This window comes from Nomascus leucogenys, chromosome 3 (assembly GCF_006542625.1).
Source record: "Nomascus leucogenys isolate Asia chromosome 3, Asia_NLE_v1, whole genome shotgun sequence".
NCBI lineage: Eukaryota > Metazoa > Chordata > Mammalia > Primates > Hylobatidae > Nomascus > Nomascus leucogenys.
Genome location: NC_044383.1, coordinates 144,752,143 through 144,768,305, shown reverse-complemented (window position 1 = coordinate 144,768,305; position 16,163 = coordinate 144,752,143). Strand labels below are relative to the sequence as shown.

Genomic DNA, 16,163 nt, shown 5'->3' with positions numbered 1-16,163 from the left:
ATGGCCCTCGAGGGCTGACCTGCAGGGTACTGCACTTTAGGAAACAGCGGAGAGAGTCTGGCATAGTTTACTGTCCTAGGCTGTGGGATTTTGAAAAGCACCTACTATGCAGTCTATGCCTTGTCGATTAGAGGACTATCCGAGTGGAAAGGGGACAACCCGGGCCTCTGGCCTACCGTGTGCACAAGCGTAACAGTCGCTTTTATTTAGAGTGCGGATGGAATACTTAACCCATTTTAGCCAGGCATTTATACTTTGATGCCTTGTCTTCGTTGCTATTGTTTGCCTTAGGTTTTTTACTGTTACCATAGAGACTTCGGTCTTGTCCTTGTGCTTGGGAGGAGTGATTGATGGAGTGGTTGAAGGAGATTGACAGCCAGGAGTAATTCTTTTGGTGAAATGGATATATGGATTTAAGGACTGACAAAGACCTATGGAAGCAGTCTATTTTAAACCTTTAGTGTTGTCTAGGACATTAGACTAAGCAGAACATAGAGATTTTGTTTCAGAAGAACAAGAGTCTGATTTTTACTAATGCAGCTACTATTCTTTGGATTACTAGTATTCTTACAGGAACTTACTATGTCTTCCTAATTTGAGGAAGTCCAAGAGGGACAGAGATATTTTTCTGAAGTAGTAAGCTGTTTTTGGTTATGTAAATCTTTATAAGGCATAATTAAACAGGCATTAAAAGTAATAACTTGAGGTGAGTTAGATTTAGTTATGTTGGCCAGGCGCGGTGGCTCACGCCTGTAATCCCAGCACTTTCGGAGGCCGAGGCGGGTGGATCACGAGGTCAGGAGATCCAGATCATCCTAGCTAACACAGTGAAACCTCTTCTCTACTAAAAATACAAAAAATTAGCTGGGCACAGTGGCGGGCACCTGTAGTCCCAGCTACTCAGGAGGCTGAGGCAGGAGAATGGCGTGAACCTGGGAGGCAGAACTTGCAGTGAGCCGAGATCGCGCCACTGCACTCCAGCCTGGGCGACAGAGTGAGACACCGTCTCAACAACAACAACAACAAAAATTAGTTATAAGATGGGAAGTAAACGGAAGAAAAGAAAAAGAGAGATAACTTTGGAACAATGGCTCATGATTCTGAAGGTGATGATGCTTTTTTGACTTGGGTATGATGTGTCCATCCTTTTTGTGCTGTGCAAAGGCAGTCTTGGTGGTTAGCAGCACAAGGTAGGGTCCTTCTAGGCTGGCTTGAGTTTTTTTTCTTTTTCTTTTTTGATGAGGACGTGGTCCCCAGGCTGGTGCTGGTGTGCTGGAAATTCTAGGGGTAGTACCTGTGCTAAAAGACTTTTAGTTTTGTTTGTTTGTTTGTTTTTTGAGATGGAGTTTCGTTCTGTGGCCCAGGCTGGAGTACAATAGTGTGATCTCGGCTCACTGCAACCTCCGCCTCCCGGGTTCAAGCTATTCTCCTGCCTCAGCCTCCCGAGTAGCTGGGATTACAGGTGCCCACCACCACGCCCGGCTAATTTTTTGTATTTTTAGTAGAGACGTGGTTTCACTATGTTGGCCAGGATGGTCTCAATCTCCTGACCTCGTGATCCACCCGCCTCAGCCTCCCAAAGTGCTGGGATTACAGGCGTGAGCCACCACGCCCGGCCCGAATATCTTTTCCACTACTGGAGGTTTGTGTGATGTTTAATCTCTCCCCTAATGGGGACTTTTCACCTCTTTTTAACCTTTAAGACATCCCAACTAAGGAATACTTCACTACCCCCACCCCGACCCACCCCCCGGAGGCTTTTCTTTCTTCAGTCCTAAGGAATGCTTTACCGACCCTGCGGTTTCTCTTACCTTGGTTATGTCCTAAACAAGGAATGCTTTACCGCCCCGCGGCTTTTCTTTCCTTAGTCCTGACCACCAAGGAAATACTTTACCAGCTCCTCCGGTATTTCCTTCCTTGTCTTATGCATGAGGTTACCTGGTCCACGTGGTATGTGAGGACCCTTTACTCCAGGTTACCAGCTGCTTTCTTTCTGCGTTGCTGAGAGTCCAGGTTTATTTGTCACATGGGGTGGGTCTCGATTCCTTACCCCAGAGGCCACCGCAACGAGGCAGTGGGGTGCCTCCTTATGAGAGGACTAGAGACCGCCCCTGGAGGAGTGTATCCCCATACGGGCCACCATTTTGTTATAAGTAAAATGTTTATTTAGAAACAGAATGCTTGTTCCTTAGTACTATAAGGAAAAATTAGCATTTAGACAAAAAGTTTTTTTAGCAGGGCAATTTTACTTTCTGCAGAAAGGGTGCTCCTCACAGATGGAACAATGATGAGAGCACACCTGAACAATGGAGGGAAGCGATTTTTATCCTTTATGCAGCTTGTCCCCACTACTGCGTTTTGTCTCCACTGGATGGAGCCAGACCTTACAATCTAAAACCTGACTGGCTAATAATTTAAAACTTTTTAAAATAGGTATAGGCAATAGAGAACAAAGGAAAAGAGGAAGTTGCTTGCAAAAGGACTTAGAAAAGTAGTACTTCCAAATAAGGAAGGGGCATAGGCTACAAGCTGCAACGTGCCTGTGAACATGTTCAGCACAAATATCTTGGTTAAAGTACAAGGACATAGAATGTACTTATTCCTTTATATCTAACAGCTACATAGGATAGGGCTTAACAAAGAGTTATTAGCACAAAGCAAGGAGCCTTGAAGAAAGTTAGTCTTTAAAAGAAATTATTATTTTTAACATTTATTATTATCCTTTAACAAAAAAGGAAACTTTAAAAAAAAAACGTTGGCCGAGTGTGGTAGTTCACACCTGTAATCCCAGCACTTTGGGAGGCCAAGGCAGGTGGATCATGAGGTCAGGAGATCAAGACCATCCTGGCTAACACAGTGAAACCCTGTCTCTAAAAATACAAAAAATTAGCTGGGCATGGTGGCAGATGCCTGTAGCCCCAGCTACGCGGAAGGCTGAGGCAGGAGAATGGCGTGAACCCTGGGGGGCGAAGCCTGCAGTGAGCCGAGATCGCGCCACTGCACTCCAGCCTGGGCGACAGCGAGACTCTCTCTCAAAAAAAAAAAAAAAAGAAAGAAAGAAAGTAAAGTACACTTGGAAAGGGGCTAAGCAGGCAGCTTGAAAGATCCAAGTATCCACATGTTGAAATGTAATCACCAACTTGATAGTATGAAGAGGTGGGGCCTCTGGGAATGGAATAAGTCATGAGGGTGGGGCTCTAGTGAATGGGATTCAGGCCTTTATAAAAGAGGCTGCACACAGCACTGGACCCTCTTGCCCTTCCATCCTTTTCACCATGTGAGGGAGACACTTAGATGGAGCCATCTATGAGTAACAGACCACCAGACACCAGTCCTGTCCATGCCTTGAGATCCTGAACTTCCCAGTGTCTAGGATCACGAAAAATAAATTTCTATTGTTTATAAATTACCCAGCCTATGATATTTTGTTATAGCAACATGGATGGACTAACACAAGTGTTCATTGAAGCATCATGGCCCCTCATCCACGAATCCATCTATTGTACCATGCATCACAATTCTAGGCAAAAAGTAAACACTCAATGTTTTTTGTTTGTTTTCTGAGACAGAGTCTCGCCCTAGTGCCCAGGCTGGAGTGCAGTGGCATGATCTTGGTTCACTGCAAGCCCCACCTCCCGGGTTCACTCCATCCTCCTGCCTCAGCCTCCTGAGTAGCTGGGACTACAGGCGCCTGCCATCACGCCCAGCTAATTTTTTTGTGTTTTATTTATTTATTTTTTTAGTAGAGACGGGGTTTCACCATGTTAGCCAGGATGGTCTCGATCTCCTGACCTCGTGATCCACCCGCCTCGGCCTCCCCAAGTGCTGGGATTACAGGCGTGAGCCACCGCGCCCGGCCTTAATGTTTTTTAATAAACAAATGAATGAACGAATGAATTAAAATGCCTACCTATACACAGAGAGTACATTTAAAACATCACAAAGCAATCTTGAAAAAGAAGAACCAAATTGGAAGACTTATAGTATCCACCTTCAAGACTTACTACAAAGTTACGGTACTCAGGATAGTGTGGTCTTGGCATAAGGACAGACGAAGAGATCACTGGCGCAGAACAGAGTCCATAAGGAGATCCACACTTATGTGGACATTTGATTTCCAACCAACATGCCGAAGTCACTGGGGGATATAATAGTCTTTTTTTTTTTTTTTTTTTAAACAAATGGTACTAGGTTGACTAAATATCCACACGGAAAAAAATGAGCCCCAATCTCTACCTTACACCATTCACCCACACACAAAAATAGTAATGAGCTGGAGCACAGCCCTGAATGTAAAAGCTAAACTTTTCTAAACTTCTAGATGAAAACATGGGAGAATATCTTCATGATTTGCAGATGGACGCGACAGACTTAACCGTAAAAGAACATGCTGCCAAATCAGACTTCATCAAAATTAAAAACACACAAAATCAAAAGACACCAATATTTATTACTCTCTATATGTATGAAAATGTTCACAATAAGATATAAAAAAGAAAACCACTCTCAAAGTATAGCAAGGGTTTCCCCAAATCCCAACCTAAGTAAAATATCACTTCCAAGTTCTATTGTCACATTCCAGTTTCTCTCACAGGGCGACAGCTCATCCCTCCCCTTGTCTACTGATGTCATAACCATGCTGCACATATCAAGAATACTTAGGGTTGGGGACAGTGGCTCATGCCTATAATCCCAGCTACTCGGGAGGCTGAGGCAGGAGAATTGCTTGAACCTGGGAGGCGGAGGTCGTGGTGAGCTGAGATCGTGCCACTGCACTCCAGCCTGGGCAACAGAGGGAGACTTCATCTCAAAAACAAAACAAAACAAAAAAGAGTACTTGGATGAGGCACGCACATGAGAACGGCCATGGAAGGTGAGTGGGTGGCCTTGAGGCCTGGTGGGTGAAGAGTCCCTCCACAACAGTTTTCCCGCCAGGCCCAGCTATGTCCATCCTTATAAGGTAAAAACCTCAGAAGGATGCCTTCTTCCTAATAAACCCTCATGGCCAAACACCTGTTTGACCCATTTAGAAGGAAGAATGAAAGTTTTAGGCCGGGTGCGGTGGCTCATGCCTATAATCCCAGCACTTTGGGAGGTCGAGGCAGGCAGATCACTTGAGGTCAAGAGTTCGAGACCAGCCTGGCCAACATGGTGAAACTCATCTCTACTAAAAGTACAAAAATTAGCCAGACATGGTGGTGGGCACCTGTAATCCCAGCTACTCAGGAGACAGGCATGACAGTCATTTGAACCAGGAGGCGGAGGCTGCAGTGAGCTGAGATGGCACCAGCCTGCACTCCGGCCTGTGCAACACAGTGAGACTCCGTCTCAAAAAATAAATAAATAAATAAAATTAAAATAAAGTTCAGCCGGGCACAGTGGCTCACGCCTGTAATCCCAGCACTTTGGGAGGCCGAGGCGGGCAGATCATGAGGTCAGGAGATCGAGATCATCCTGGCTAACAAGGTGAAACCCTGTCTCTACTAAAAATACAAAAAAATTAGCTGGGCATGGTGGCGGGCACCTGCAGTCCCAGCTACTCGGGAGGCTGAGGCAGGAGAATGGCATGAACCTGGGAGGCGGAGCTTGCAGTGAGCTGAGATCGCACCACTGCACTCCAGCCTGGGTGACAGAGCGAGACTCTGTCTCAAAAAAAAAGAAATTCAACCTAGGAACACGATGTTAACAGAAGAGATCTGTCATTATGCAAACAGTATGGCACTCTGAACAGACACTGAAAACAGCTCTCATCTCAAAGAACCCAGGCCCTGTGTCACAGTATGGGAAATCAGATGCTGGGGAAAACAGTGCTGAATGAACGAAGGCTTCCAGCCAGCCAGTGATCTCTTTGGACCCATTACTTTGCATTCCCAATCATATTAGATCACTTCCCATCCAGAGGCTCCCCAAGACTTTGAACAGTTCTTCGGTGGCCCTTACAGAAAGACACTCTCTCCAGACAAATGCAGTATTTATATTCAGTCCGCTGGATCTCTAGGAAACACCAGAATTATCAATGAAGAATCTATTAAATGGCTCAAGGCCTACTGGGAGGCATACTTCTATGGCTTGAGAGCAAAGCTCCTAGAACTGGTTCCTGTTTCTGCAATGAGGTGTTCCTTTAGAGTCAATGATAATTCACAAACAAAGCCTACAAGTTCATGCAGGGGACATCTTGAAGTTCTTAAAAAAGAAGAAACCTGAAGACGCCTGTGTCGTGGGGATAACAATGATTGATCTTTACCCAAGAGACTCCTGAAATTTTGTCTTTGGACAGGCCTCTTTGACAGATGGTGTAGGGATATTCAGCTTTGCTAAGTATGGCAGTGATTTTTATAGCTTGTGCTATGAAGGCAAAGGGAGGAAGTGCCAGAAAACATCTTCGACTGACTATTCAACTTTTGATAACTATTACATTCTGGAAAGAACTAGTGTTTCACTACATTGATCCTGTAAGATTTTAACCCATGAGACTGGACACACGTGGACTGCGACACTGTCAGTGGCTTGCATGCCTAACGCAAGGCTCCAACCACTGGGAAGAAGCTGACTGGCGCCCTCTTGCCCTGTCTGTTTACGCGAGTTGCAGAATGCTGCGTTGCAGAAAGCTACAAAGCACTGGTGGAGTGGATTGATAATGAATCTGCTGACACACCTGGAGTAACTCCAAAACACAGGCCTGAGGATAATGCAACTTTACTAAAACCTGTGGAAGCCTTTAAGGAATGGAAGGATGGATAATAAAATGCCTTGCTGTTCTCCAAATATAAGGACCTTCAAATAGGAGTAATTGAAATAACTACTTGTACATTAAGCTTTCAAAAAAAAAAAAAAAAAAAAGCACTGGAATGAGACTCACGTGTCTAAAACCTCCAGAGAATATGGTACTGGGTGCCGGACTGGATGGGAGATTCTGTTGCTTCAAAATAGGGTTAGTAGAGCATTTGGGATCCTCTTGATTGAGAGGTTTCAGAATATCTGGTGCACTGACCTTCTGGAGAAGGAAAAACAAAAATTAATATTATAGTCTCCATCCCAGTTTGGTTTTGTTCAAATGTGGTGACTTCAAGCATCTATGACTTGATGTTACTAACATGCAAACTTCTCAGTAGGAGGACACACCTGCATTTGGTAAATGCGTGCGTGCGCGCACACACACGCACACACACACACACGCACGTACGCACACACACAGGGCCCAGAGACAGACAACATCCAGCTTTGGGATAGTCATGAACAGTGATGGGTAGATTACTCATGGATTAGTAAAAGTCTTAAAGAAGTCCAAATTTTAGCCTTAATAAATGGTCCTGGCATTTAATCACTTGATATATAATAATTACCCTGATAAGCAGAGTTTTAGCTCTAAGATGCTTATAAAAAGGGAAAAACCAAAATATGTCTCTAAATTTTCTAAAAATACTTTGCTAATAGTTGATGCTTTTTAAATTTTTTCTTTCTTTTTTTGAGACAGAGTCTTGCTCCGTCACCCAGGCTGGAGGCTGGAGTGCAGTGGCACAATCTTGGCTCACTGCAGCCTCCGTCTCTTGGGTTCAAGCGATTCTCCTGCTTCAACCTCCCAAGTAGCTGGGACTACAGGCATGTGCCACCACACCGGGCTAATTTTTGTATTTTTAGTAGAGATGGGGTTTCACCATGTTGGTCAGGCTGACCTCAAACTCCTGACCTCAAGTGATCCACCTGCCTCAGCCTTCCAAAGTGCTGGGATTACAGGCGTGAGCCACCACACACAGCCAAGCTGACACTTCTATGATGTATACGGTTGTGTTTTCCAATATGGTAGTCACTAGCCACATATGACTACTTAAATTAACTGAAAGCAAACAAAATTAACTTCTCAGTTGCACTAGACCCATTTCAAATGCTCCGTGGCCACATACAGCCCTGGGTATTGTGTGGACAGCTCACATAAAGATCATTCCCATCCCTGCAGAAAAGTTCCATTGGACAGTGCCTGCAGAGCGCAATAAACACAACAGGCAAGGTGGGAAAACCTCTTAATGACTGAAAATATACAGTTTCCAAGTGGCGACTTTAGTTTTTGGTGCTGGGTTGAAAGAAGAACTCAGAAATACAACAGTTGCCCCACAGTCATAATTTTCAGGAAGTAAATACTAAGTGATAGAATATGATAGAACAAATGAAAGGATTACCTCCAAATTATTTATGCTTTCCATCCCCAGAATGCCAACTTAATTCCTACAGACATTTATTTGTTAAGCAACACTATATTCACACCACCATGCTAAATTCTGGGGGCTGGAAGAGTAGAAGGGGAGGAAGAGAGAAGAGAATATGAAACATCCTCCAAGGGCTCACTAGCTAATAGAAAGACAGACACCATTCAAATGGAAGCACCAGCCAGGTCAATGGGAAAGAGGCCAGGGAGAGTTTATCCAGCATGCAAGCCACTAGGATGGTCTTCGGTGGGGCTGCAATCATCCGAGAGGATGCTGAGGCTGGCTGGGGTAAGCCTGAGAGGGAAGGCCTTCCACCTGGAGCAGCTGGTGACGGTTAAACAGAAACATCCTAGACCTACAGACACGTGGACACAGATCGCGAACACAGGGGATGTGTGATATTGTCTGAGGGGACACTAAAGGTGTGACAGAAGTGTCAATCAAAGCCACAGCGAAGGAGCCAGAGGCTGGAAGAGCCAGAAGATCCAATGAGAGGGGTTCAAGAATGAAGGTGTGCCAGAGGAAAAAGTAGGAGAAAAAGCTTACCTGCAGTTAAAGAAAGGCACATTTTAAATAACTGCCTATTATATTGGCAAATGTTAAGAATGATAAAGTTGAGTTTTACTAGATGAAGAGTGTCCTGGAGATGGATGGTGGTGACAGGTGCACAACATTAGGAATGTTTTCAATGCCACGAATTATACACTTAAAATGGCATAGATGGTAAGTCTTGTGTATTTTACTATAATAAACATTTTGAGGAAAAAAAAGGTACAAAGTTGAATGCTGGCAAGAGTGCTGGAAAACAGGTGACTCTGCCCTGCCAGTGGTCAGGTAAACTGAGTCAACCTCAGTGGAGGGCAACTTCACAGCATGAACTAAAAGCCTTAAAAAGTAGCTGTTAGGCCAGGCGCGGTGGCTCACACCTGTAATCCCAGCACTTTGGGAGGCTGAGGCAGGCGGATCACGAGGTCAGGAGATTGAGACCATCCTGGCTAACACGGTGAAACCCTGTCTCTACTAAAAATATAAAAATTAGCCAGGCATGGTGGCACATGCCTGTAGTCCTAGCTACTCAGGAGGCTGAGGCAGGACAATCACTTGAACCCGGGAGGCGGAGGTTGCAGTGAGCTGAGGTCGTGCCACTGCACTCCAGCCTTGGCGACAGAGCAAGACTCTGTCTCAAAAAAAAAAAAAAAAAAAAAAAAAAGTAGCTGTTAAAAAGGAATAGCTGGCCGGGCACAGTGGCTCACACTTGTAATCTCAGCACTTTGGGAGGCCGAGGCTGGCAGATCGCCTGAGGTTAGAAGTTCAAGACCAGCCTGGCCAACATGGAGAAACCCTGTCTCTACTAAAAATACAAAAATTAGCTGGGCGAGGTGGCGCATGCCTGCGTCCTAGCTACTCCAGAGGCTGAGACAGGAGAATGGCGTGAACCCGGGAGGCGGAGGTTGCAGTGAGCCCAGATTGCTCGCTCCACTGCATTCCAGCCTGGGTGACAGCGCGAGACTCCACCTCAAAAAAAAAAAAAAAAAAAAAAAAAAAAAAAAAAAAAAAAAAACAGAAAAGAGAGAAAATCTTTTTCCTCCACCTCTGTCCTCAGTTCCCCTCCCCAGAAATAGCCCCTCCTGACGGTTTTTAGACATCCTTCCTGTTTAACAGGTGCATGTTTTTATGGCCTATATAGGTCAATACTGTCCATTCATAACACATACAATGAAAGTGGAATGCACAGGAGAGGTGAGAATTCACTTGTTGAAGAATTCTGGCCCAGATGCTTCAGTGAGCATTTTAGAAGGGGGTTTTCAGAACATGTGGTTCAAACTTAACAGTCAGAGAAGTGGTGTGGAAAAGACCCTGAGCTGTCTTCTCAGTTAACATCCCCAAGTCAGAGCGTGGTTTTAAGGTCGGAGGATCACTTGAGCCCAGGAATTCAAGACCAGTCTGGGCAACATGGTAAAACCCTATCTCTAGAAAAAATACAAAAATTAGCTGGGCAGAGTGGTGTACCCCTGTAGTCCCAGCTACTCGGGGGTGCTGAAGTGGGAGGATCACCTGAGCCCAGGAGGTTGAGGCTACAATGAGCCATGTTTGCACCACTACACTCCAGCCCGGGTGACAAGGTAAGACCTTGTCTCAAAAAAAAGAAAGAAAGTTATCTACTACTTCTGTGCCTCAATGTAGCCACTTGCAAGGTGGGCACCAGCATCCCCTACTTCCAAAGCAGGGCCACTGTGTTCTATAATTAACGTTGACAAGATGCTCCAACACGCTCTGATGAAAATGAGAGGAATTTTGGTGAGCTCCCCAGCTAAGGCATGTATAACTGCAGTCTGACGAATGTTCTATTTAAAGATGTACTCCTGGGCCAGGCGCAGTGGCTCACACCTGTAATCCCAGCACTTTGGAAGGCTAAGGCAGGTGGATCGATTGAGCTCAGGAGTTTGAGACTAGTATAGGCAACATAGCAAAACTCCGTTTCTACTAAACATCCAAAAATTAGCTGGGTGTGGTGGTGCATGCCTGTAATCCCATCCACTCAAGAGGCTGAGGCATGAAAATCACTTGAACTGGGGAGGGAGAGGTTGCAGTGAGCCGAGATTGTGCCATCATACTCCAGCCTGGGCAACAGAATGAGAATCTGTCTCAAAAATAAATGAAAATAAATAAATAGAGATGTACTCCTTGTATTTCAACCCAATAGTTATTTAGCATTTATAGATCATACTATCATTGCTGAGTACTTTGTAAACATTTGGCTAAACTGTCCCTTAAAACAGCCCTATCTGGCTGGGCGTGGTGGCTCACACCTGTAATCCTAGCACTTTGGGAGGCCTAGGTGGGAGGATTCCTTGAGCCCAGGAGTTTGAGACCAGCCTGGGCAACATAGAGACCTCATCTCTACTAAAAATAAAAATAAAAAAAAAATCAGCCAGGCCTGGTGCCATATCCCTGTAGTCTCAGCTATTTGGGAGGCTGAGGTGGGAGGATCACTTAAGCCTGGGAGATCGAGACTACAGTGACCCATGATAGCACCACTGCACTCCAGCCTGGGCAAGAGCGAGACTTGGTCTCAAAATGAAGCAAAGAAACCAACCCAGCCACATCCTCAATTAAGGTGGGGAGAGAGAAGGCCTGCAGAAAGTTGGAAGCATTCCTGCCAAGAGCATGGCTGAGAAGCAGACACACGCATAACAATATCTACTTGGATCAGCTCTCTCCCCACCATCTCCCCTGCACCCCACCACTCCTATCCCTGAGCTCCCTTAGCCCTTCAGACAACCTCGGCCAGGCTCTGGGCCATGTGCATGTGCAGCAGGGGAGGGGGCGTGCCGAGGACCCACGGGCCATCCTCATGCAGAACGCCACAAGCCCAGCCTGTGCTGCGTGGGATGCGCCACCACACAGCACATCATGGTGCAAATGGGAATGTATCCCACCTCTGGGGCGTGGACAGGGTGTGGCTGGTTTCCGGAGCAGGCTCCACCTAGCTCTTGGTCATCTCTTTGCCCCATCTTTAATGGGGACAGGAATAGTACCAACTTCATAGGGCTGTCTTAAGGATCACAAAGGCTAAATACCTCTGAGGGGCATTACGCTGAGAACAATGCCAGGCATCTGGTTAACCCCAAGTCAATGTTAGCCTCTGAGTGGTTTCCTGTGACTCAAGCAAGAGAATTACTCACGCTTCCACAATCCCTTCCTGAACCCTCTTTCTTCAGCGGTCCTCGTTTGTCCTTCTTATGGGAACATAGAGTTTAGAATTCAGAGTCAAATCCCAGGTCTGCTCCTGGCTCTTTCATTCACTATGTGACATTAGGCACGTTGGTTAACACCTCTCACCAAAACTCAGGTTCTTGATTTTTTTTTTTTTCTTTTTGAGACAGAGTTTCACTCTTGTCGCCCAGGCTGGAGTGCAACGGCACGATCTCGGCTTACTGCAATCTCCGCCTCCTAGGTTCAAGCAAAGATTCTCCTGCCTCGGCCTCCTGAGTAGTTGGGATTACAGACACCCGCCATCACGCCTGGCTAATTTTTGTATTTTTAGTACAGACGGGGTTTTACCATGTTGGCCAGGCTGGTCTCTAACACCTGACCTCAGGTGATCCACCCACCTCAGCCTCCCAAAGTGCTGGGATTGCAGGCATGAGCCATGGCGCCCAGCCAATTTTTAAATTTTTAATTTATTATCATTATTTGAGACAGGGTTTCACTCTGCCACCCAGGCTGGAGTGCAGTGGTGCAACCATAGCTTACTGCAGCCTTGACCTCCCGGGCTCAAGCGATCCTCCCACCTCAGTCTCCCGAGTAACTGGGATTATAGACATGTGCCACCACACTCGGCTGTTTGTATTTTTGTACAGACAGGGTTTCCCCACATTGCCTAGGCTGGTCTCCAACTCCTTGGCTCAAGCAATCTGCCCACCTCGGCTTCCCAAAGTGCTGGGATTACAGGCATGAGCCACCAGGCTCGGCCAATCTTTATCACGGGAGTAACAATATCTATATCACGGTATTTTTGTAAGAATTAAATGTGATAAAGTAGGTAAGAAAAAATGCTGCCACCATGTGTGGAACACAGACTTCATATGGTTGCTAACCCTCCCCTCCACCTGTTTCACTAGGAGAAGGAGTGATCACCGGAGGGAGTTCGGAGGGAGCTTCTGTAGACCCCGGGAAGCTGACAGGAGCTGATACTTGTGTTATAGAATTTCAAACACCTGCCAAATACATTTCAAACTGTCTAGACACCTCGCTCCTAAAGTGTGGCCTGAGAACTTCACAGCATAGACTTTGCCAGATCCCAGGAGTTCACCAAAAATGCATCTGCGGTTCCTCATCTCACATCCACTCCACAGCTGATTTGGAATCTGCATTTTAAGAGCCCCAGTGACACTGACTCCTATACTCATAAGAGCTGGGAATCACTGCCCCAGAGTTCAGTCCTCTTTTGGCTACACAACCTTTGGCATGTGACTTGATCTAAACCTCCATTTCTTTACATGTAAAACGAGGCTGCATGCAATTACCTACCCTAGAGGGTGGTTATGAAGATAAAATGAGATAGCCTAGTTAAGCTATTAGTACAGAGTCCAGCACATCACAGTCAATGCTGGCAATTTGGATAAAATATTTAGATGACTTAGATAGCAAATCAAGATACTACATTATCTCATTAGATATTTACAAAACCTTGTGCTGTGGGCAGAACAGGTTATTAATTATCCTCTTCATTTTACAGAGGGGCACACTGGGCTCGAGCGGGAGGCAGGACGTGAACTCTCAAGAGGCTGTGTGCAAGTTCCAGCAGGAGAGGGGGACTGACCTCACACCCTCGCCTAAAGGACAGTCTGTCTGGGGACAGCTTGAGTGGAGTCCACAGCCACAGAGAGGGGACACCACTTCTGTCCAGTCTACCAGGGCAGTCACATCAACTCTGCAAGCAACAGCTGGTGGCACCTGCCCAGCCAAGGCACCTCAGCTGAACTAGAATGCAAGTTTTCCCATTCTAAGGTTGGCACTCTCTCATACCCGAAGCGTTCACTCCAGGCTGGGTTAGTCCTGGTGGGAAGGTGGAATAATTATTTCCCTAGAAGCCTTTACTAAGGGAGCTCTCACTTGTGTGGACAGCGGGGGAAGAGAGCCCCACAGGCTTGCTCGCGCCTTTACGTTTTCAATAGTTTCCATCAGAGGCCAGGACAGATTTTAACCAAAGGCTGCTGGTCTTGCAGACTCCAGGGCTAACCCGGCAGGTGTGGGCCCTGCAGGAAGCCCTTGGGCTTTGGCGCAGCCTTGAAGCCAGCAGGGAGCTCTGTGGACACAGAGGAGCCTCAGGAGCTTGTGATTAGGTGGAAGCCTTTCCCTGTGCTGAACAGTTTTCCAGACTGACCTTGAATCCTGACCTGCCTTGGGCCAGGCCTGCCCAAATAGAGGCGCTGACTGGTAATTATGTTTTTCTGATGGCTTACTGTTTTTCTATAAAACCAAAGAAAACATAAATCTACAGAGAAGGCAGGCTAGAAAGTTCTGGAAGACAACATGAAGGTGATCAGCATGGAGGCCTTGCGGGGCTCAGGGTACCCTGGTGGTGACGTTGACCGCAGTGTCAGACTGGCTCCGTCTCTCTGTCTGGCCCGCACACTGCCCGGGGCCCGTGGCAGGAAGACGCTTCTCAGAAGTCATATCATTCTGGGATTTGGAGAGCTCTAAAAGGCAAACACAAGGGTTGATGGGTGGGAACAAGAAGCTTTGCTGAGACTTGTGGGAGCCTCTTCTGGGGTTCCCTGAACCCACAGACAGCAGGTCCCAAGGTCCTAAGAGGGCAAAGTGCACGGAGGAGCAAGGGCGGCACATTCCCCCACCAAGTGCAGAGGCGTTGGGAAGGTGAGCAGACAGTGTGCTGGATCAGGGCAGGAGAGGGCTGGCTTCCTTCAAGGTCCCACTGTGGCCACCCAGGCCATGTTCAGGGTGAGAGGCGAAGCGAAATCGTCCACCCAAGCTCATCTGCGTTCCAGGTCACACATATGCGTGTGCACTCGTCCAAACACGAAGACGGCAGCCCACCAAACAAGCCAGCTTTCTAGGGGTTCCTTACAAAGATGTTACAACTTAACACCATTTCTTGTGACTTTTTGAAGCGAGGTAAAAATAAGATTTGGGGTGTCCTCATAATTATAATAAGCAAACCCTGGAAAAATGACTGTAAACAAATTTGTTTCATTTTTACAGTATAATAGTGGTCTAGAATAAAGACGAATAAAGTTTGAGGGAAGGAAGCCACATACAGAAGTGAGAGAACCACCTTGAAGATAGTTTCATCCTCCGAAGATGGTTTCATTTTTCCTTGAGAACCCCATTCCTCCAAATGGGGACCTTAAAACTGTCTCTAGAGCTGTGCTGTCCAGTAGAGAGACAATGCAAGTCACACGTACAATTTTAAATTTTATAGTAGCCACATTAAAAAAGTTTAAAAAAGACAGGTAAAATTAACTCTGTTTTATTTACTTATTTATTTTTGAGATGGAGTCTCACTCTTTGCCCAGGATGGAGTGCAATGATGCAATATTGGCTCACTGCAACCTCCGCCTCCTGGGTTCAAGTGATTCTCATGCCTCAGCCTCCCAAGTAGCTGGGATTACAGGTGTGTGTCACCACACCTGGCTAATTTTTGTATTTTTAGTAGAGACAGGGTTTCACCATGTCGGCCAGGCTGGTCTCGAACTCCTGAGCTCAAGAGATCCACCCACCTTGGCCTCCCAAAGTGCTGGGATTACAGGCTTAAGCCACCATGCCTGGCCAAATTAATTTTAATTGTATATTTAGTTTAACACAATATATCCAAAATATTAAAACATGTCATCAATATTAAAGTTATCCACGAAATATTTTACTTTTGCTGGATTCCGAGTCTCTGAAACCCAGTGTGTTCACTTTGGTAGTGCATCCTGCAGCCCTATTTCAGGGGCTCAAGAGCGACACATGGTTAGAGGCCACTGCAACAGACAGCGTGGCTCTCGACCCCCCAGCTGGCTTTGGATCCACCTCCTTGGGATGTTACCGCATGAATCCTCTATCCTCTCACTATTTATTCGTTCTCTCCCGCCTACACTGCCCAGGAGTGAGTCTTGCAGTGTCTCTTTCCTCTAGAGAGGGAAATTCAACACACGCTCCCCGAAACGGCTGGGGTGTCAAACTTTTCCAACAGGATGCCTCCTAGCCTCCCCTGATAGCAATGCCATCCCCACGTCCTCAAGGTGACCATCAAGACACACTGGGGGACATTTCTGAGGCCAGCAGCTTGCAAGGCACTGGTATGCACCAGGTCCTCAAAGTGGACAAAGTAAAGGACAGGCTCAGATGGCCCATCCCAGTCTGGGATGTGAGGGGCTCTAATTTCTCAGCCCTTAGGAGGAACTGGGCCCCCAGCAATCTCGTAGTGCCCACCTCAAAGCCTGGGCCTAT

The 16,163-nt window shown here is 46.4% G+C and overlaps 1 protein-coding gene and 1 pseudogene across 2 annotated transcripts in view; one reads left to right on the top strand and one right to left on the bottom strand.

Moving 5' to 3' along the window:
• SYTL3 (synaptotagmin like 3) overlaps positions 1 to 16,163 on the bottom strand; it is a 102,654-nt gene that overhangs the window by 30,850 nt on the left and 55,641 nt on the right. The window contains exons 7-8 of one of the 2 annotated variants that reach the window (XM_030809917.1): positions 14,283 to 14,407; positions 6,860 to 6,994 (exon numbers count right to left, since the gene is read on the bottom strand). In XM_030809917.1, coding sequence (XP_030665777.1) covers positions 6,860 to 6,994; positions 14,283 to 14,407 — 260 coding nt within the window. The remainder of the gene's footprint in view (positions 1 to 6,859; positions 6,995 to 14,282; positions 14,408 to 16,163) is intronic. The other variant, XM_030809918.1, reaches the window with a different exon arrangement.
• LOC115832163 lies at positions 5,705 to 6,770 on the top strand (annotated as a pseudogene).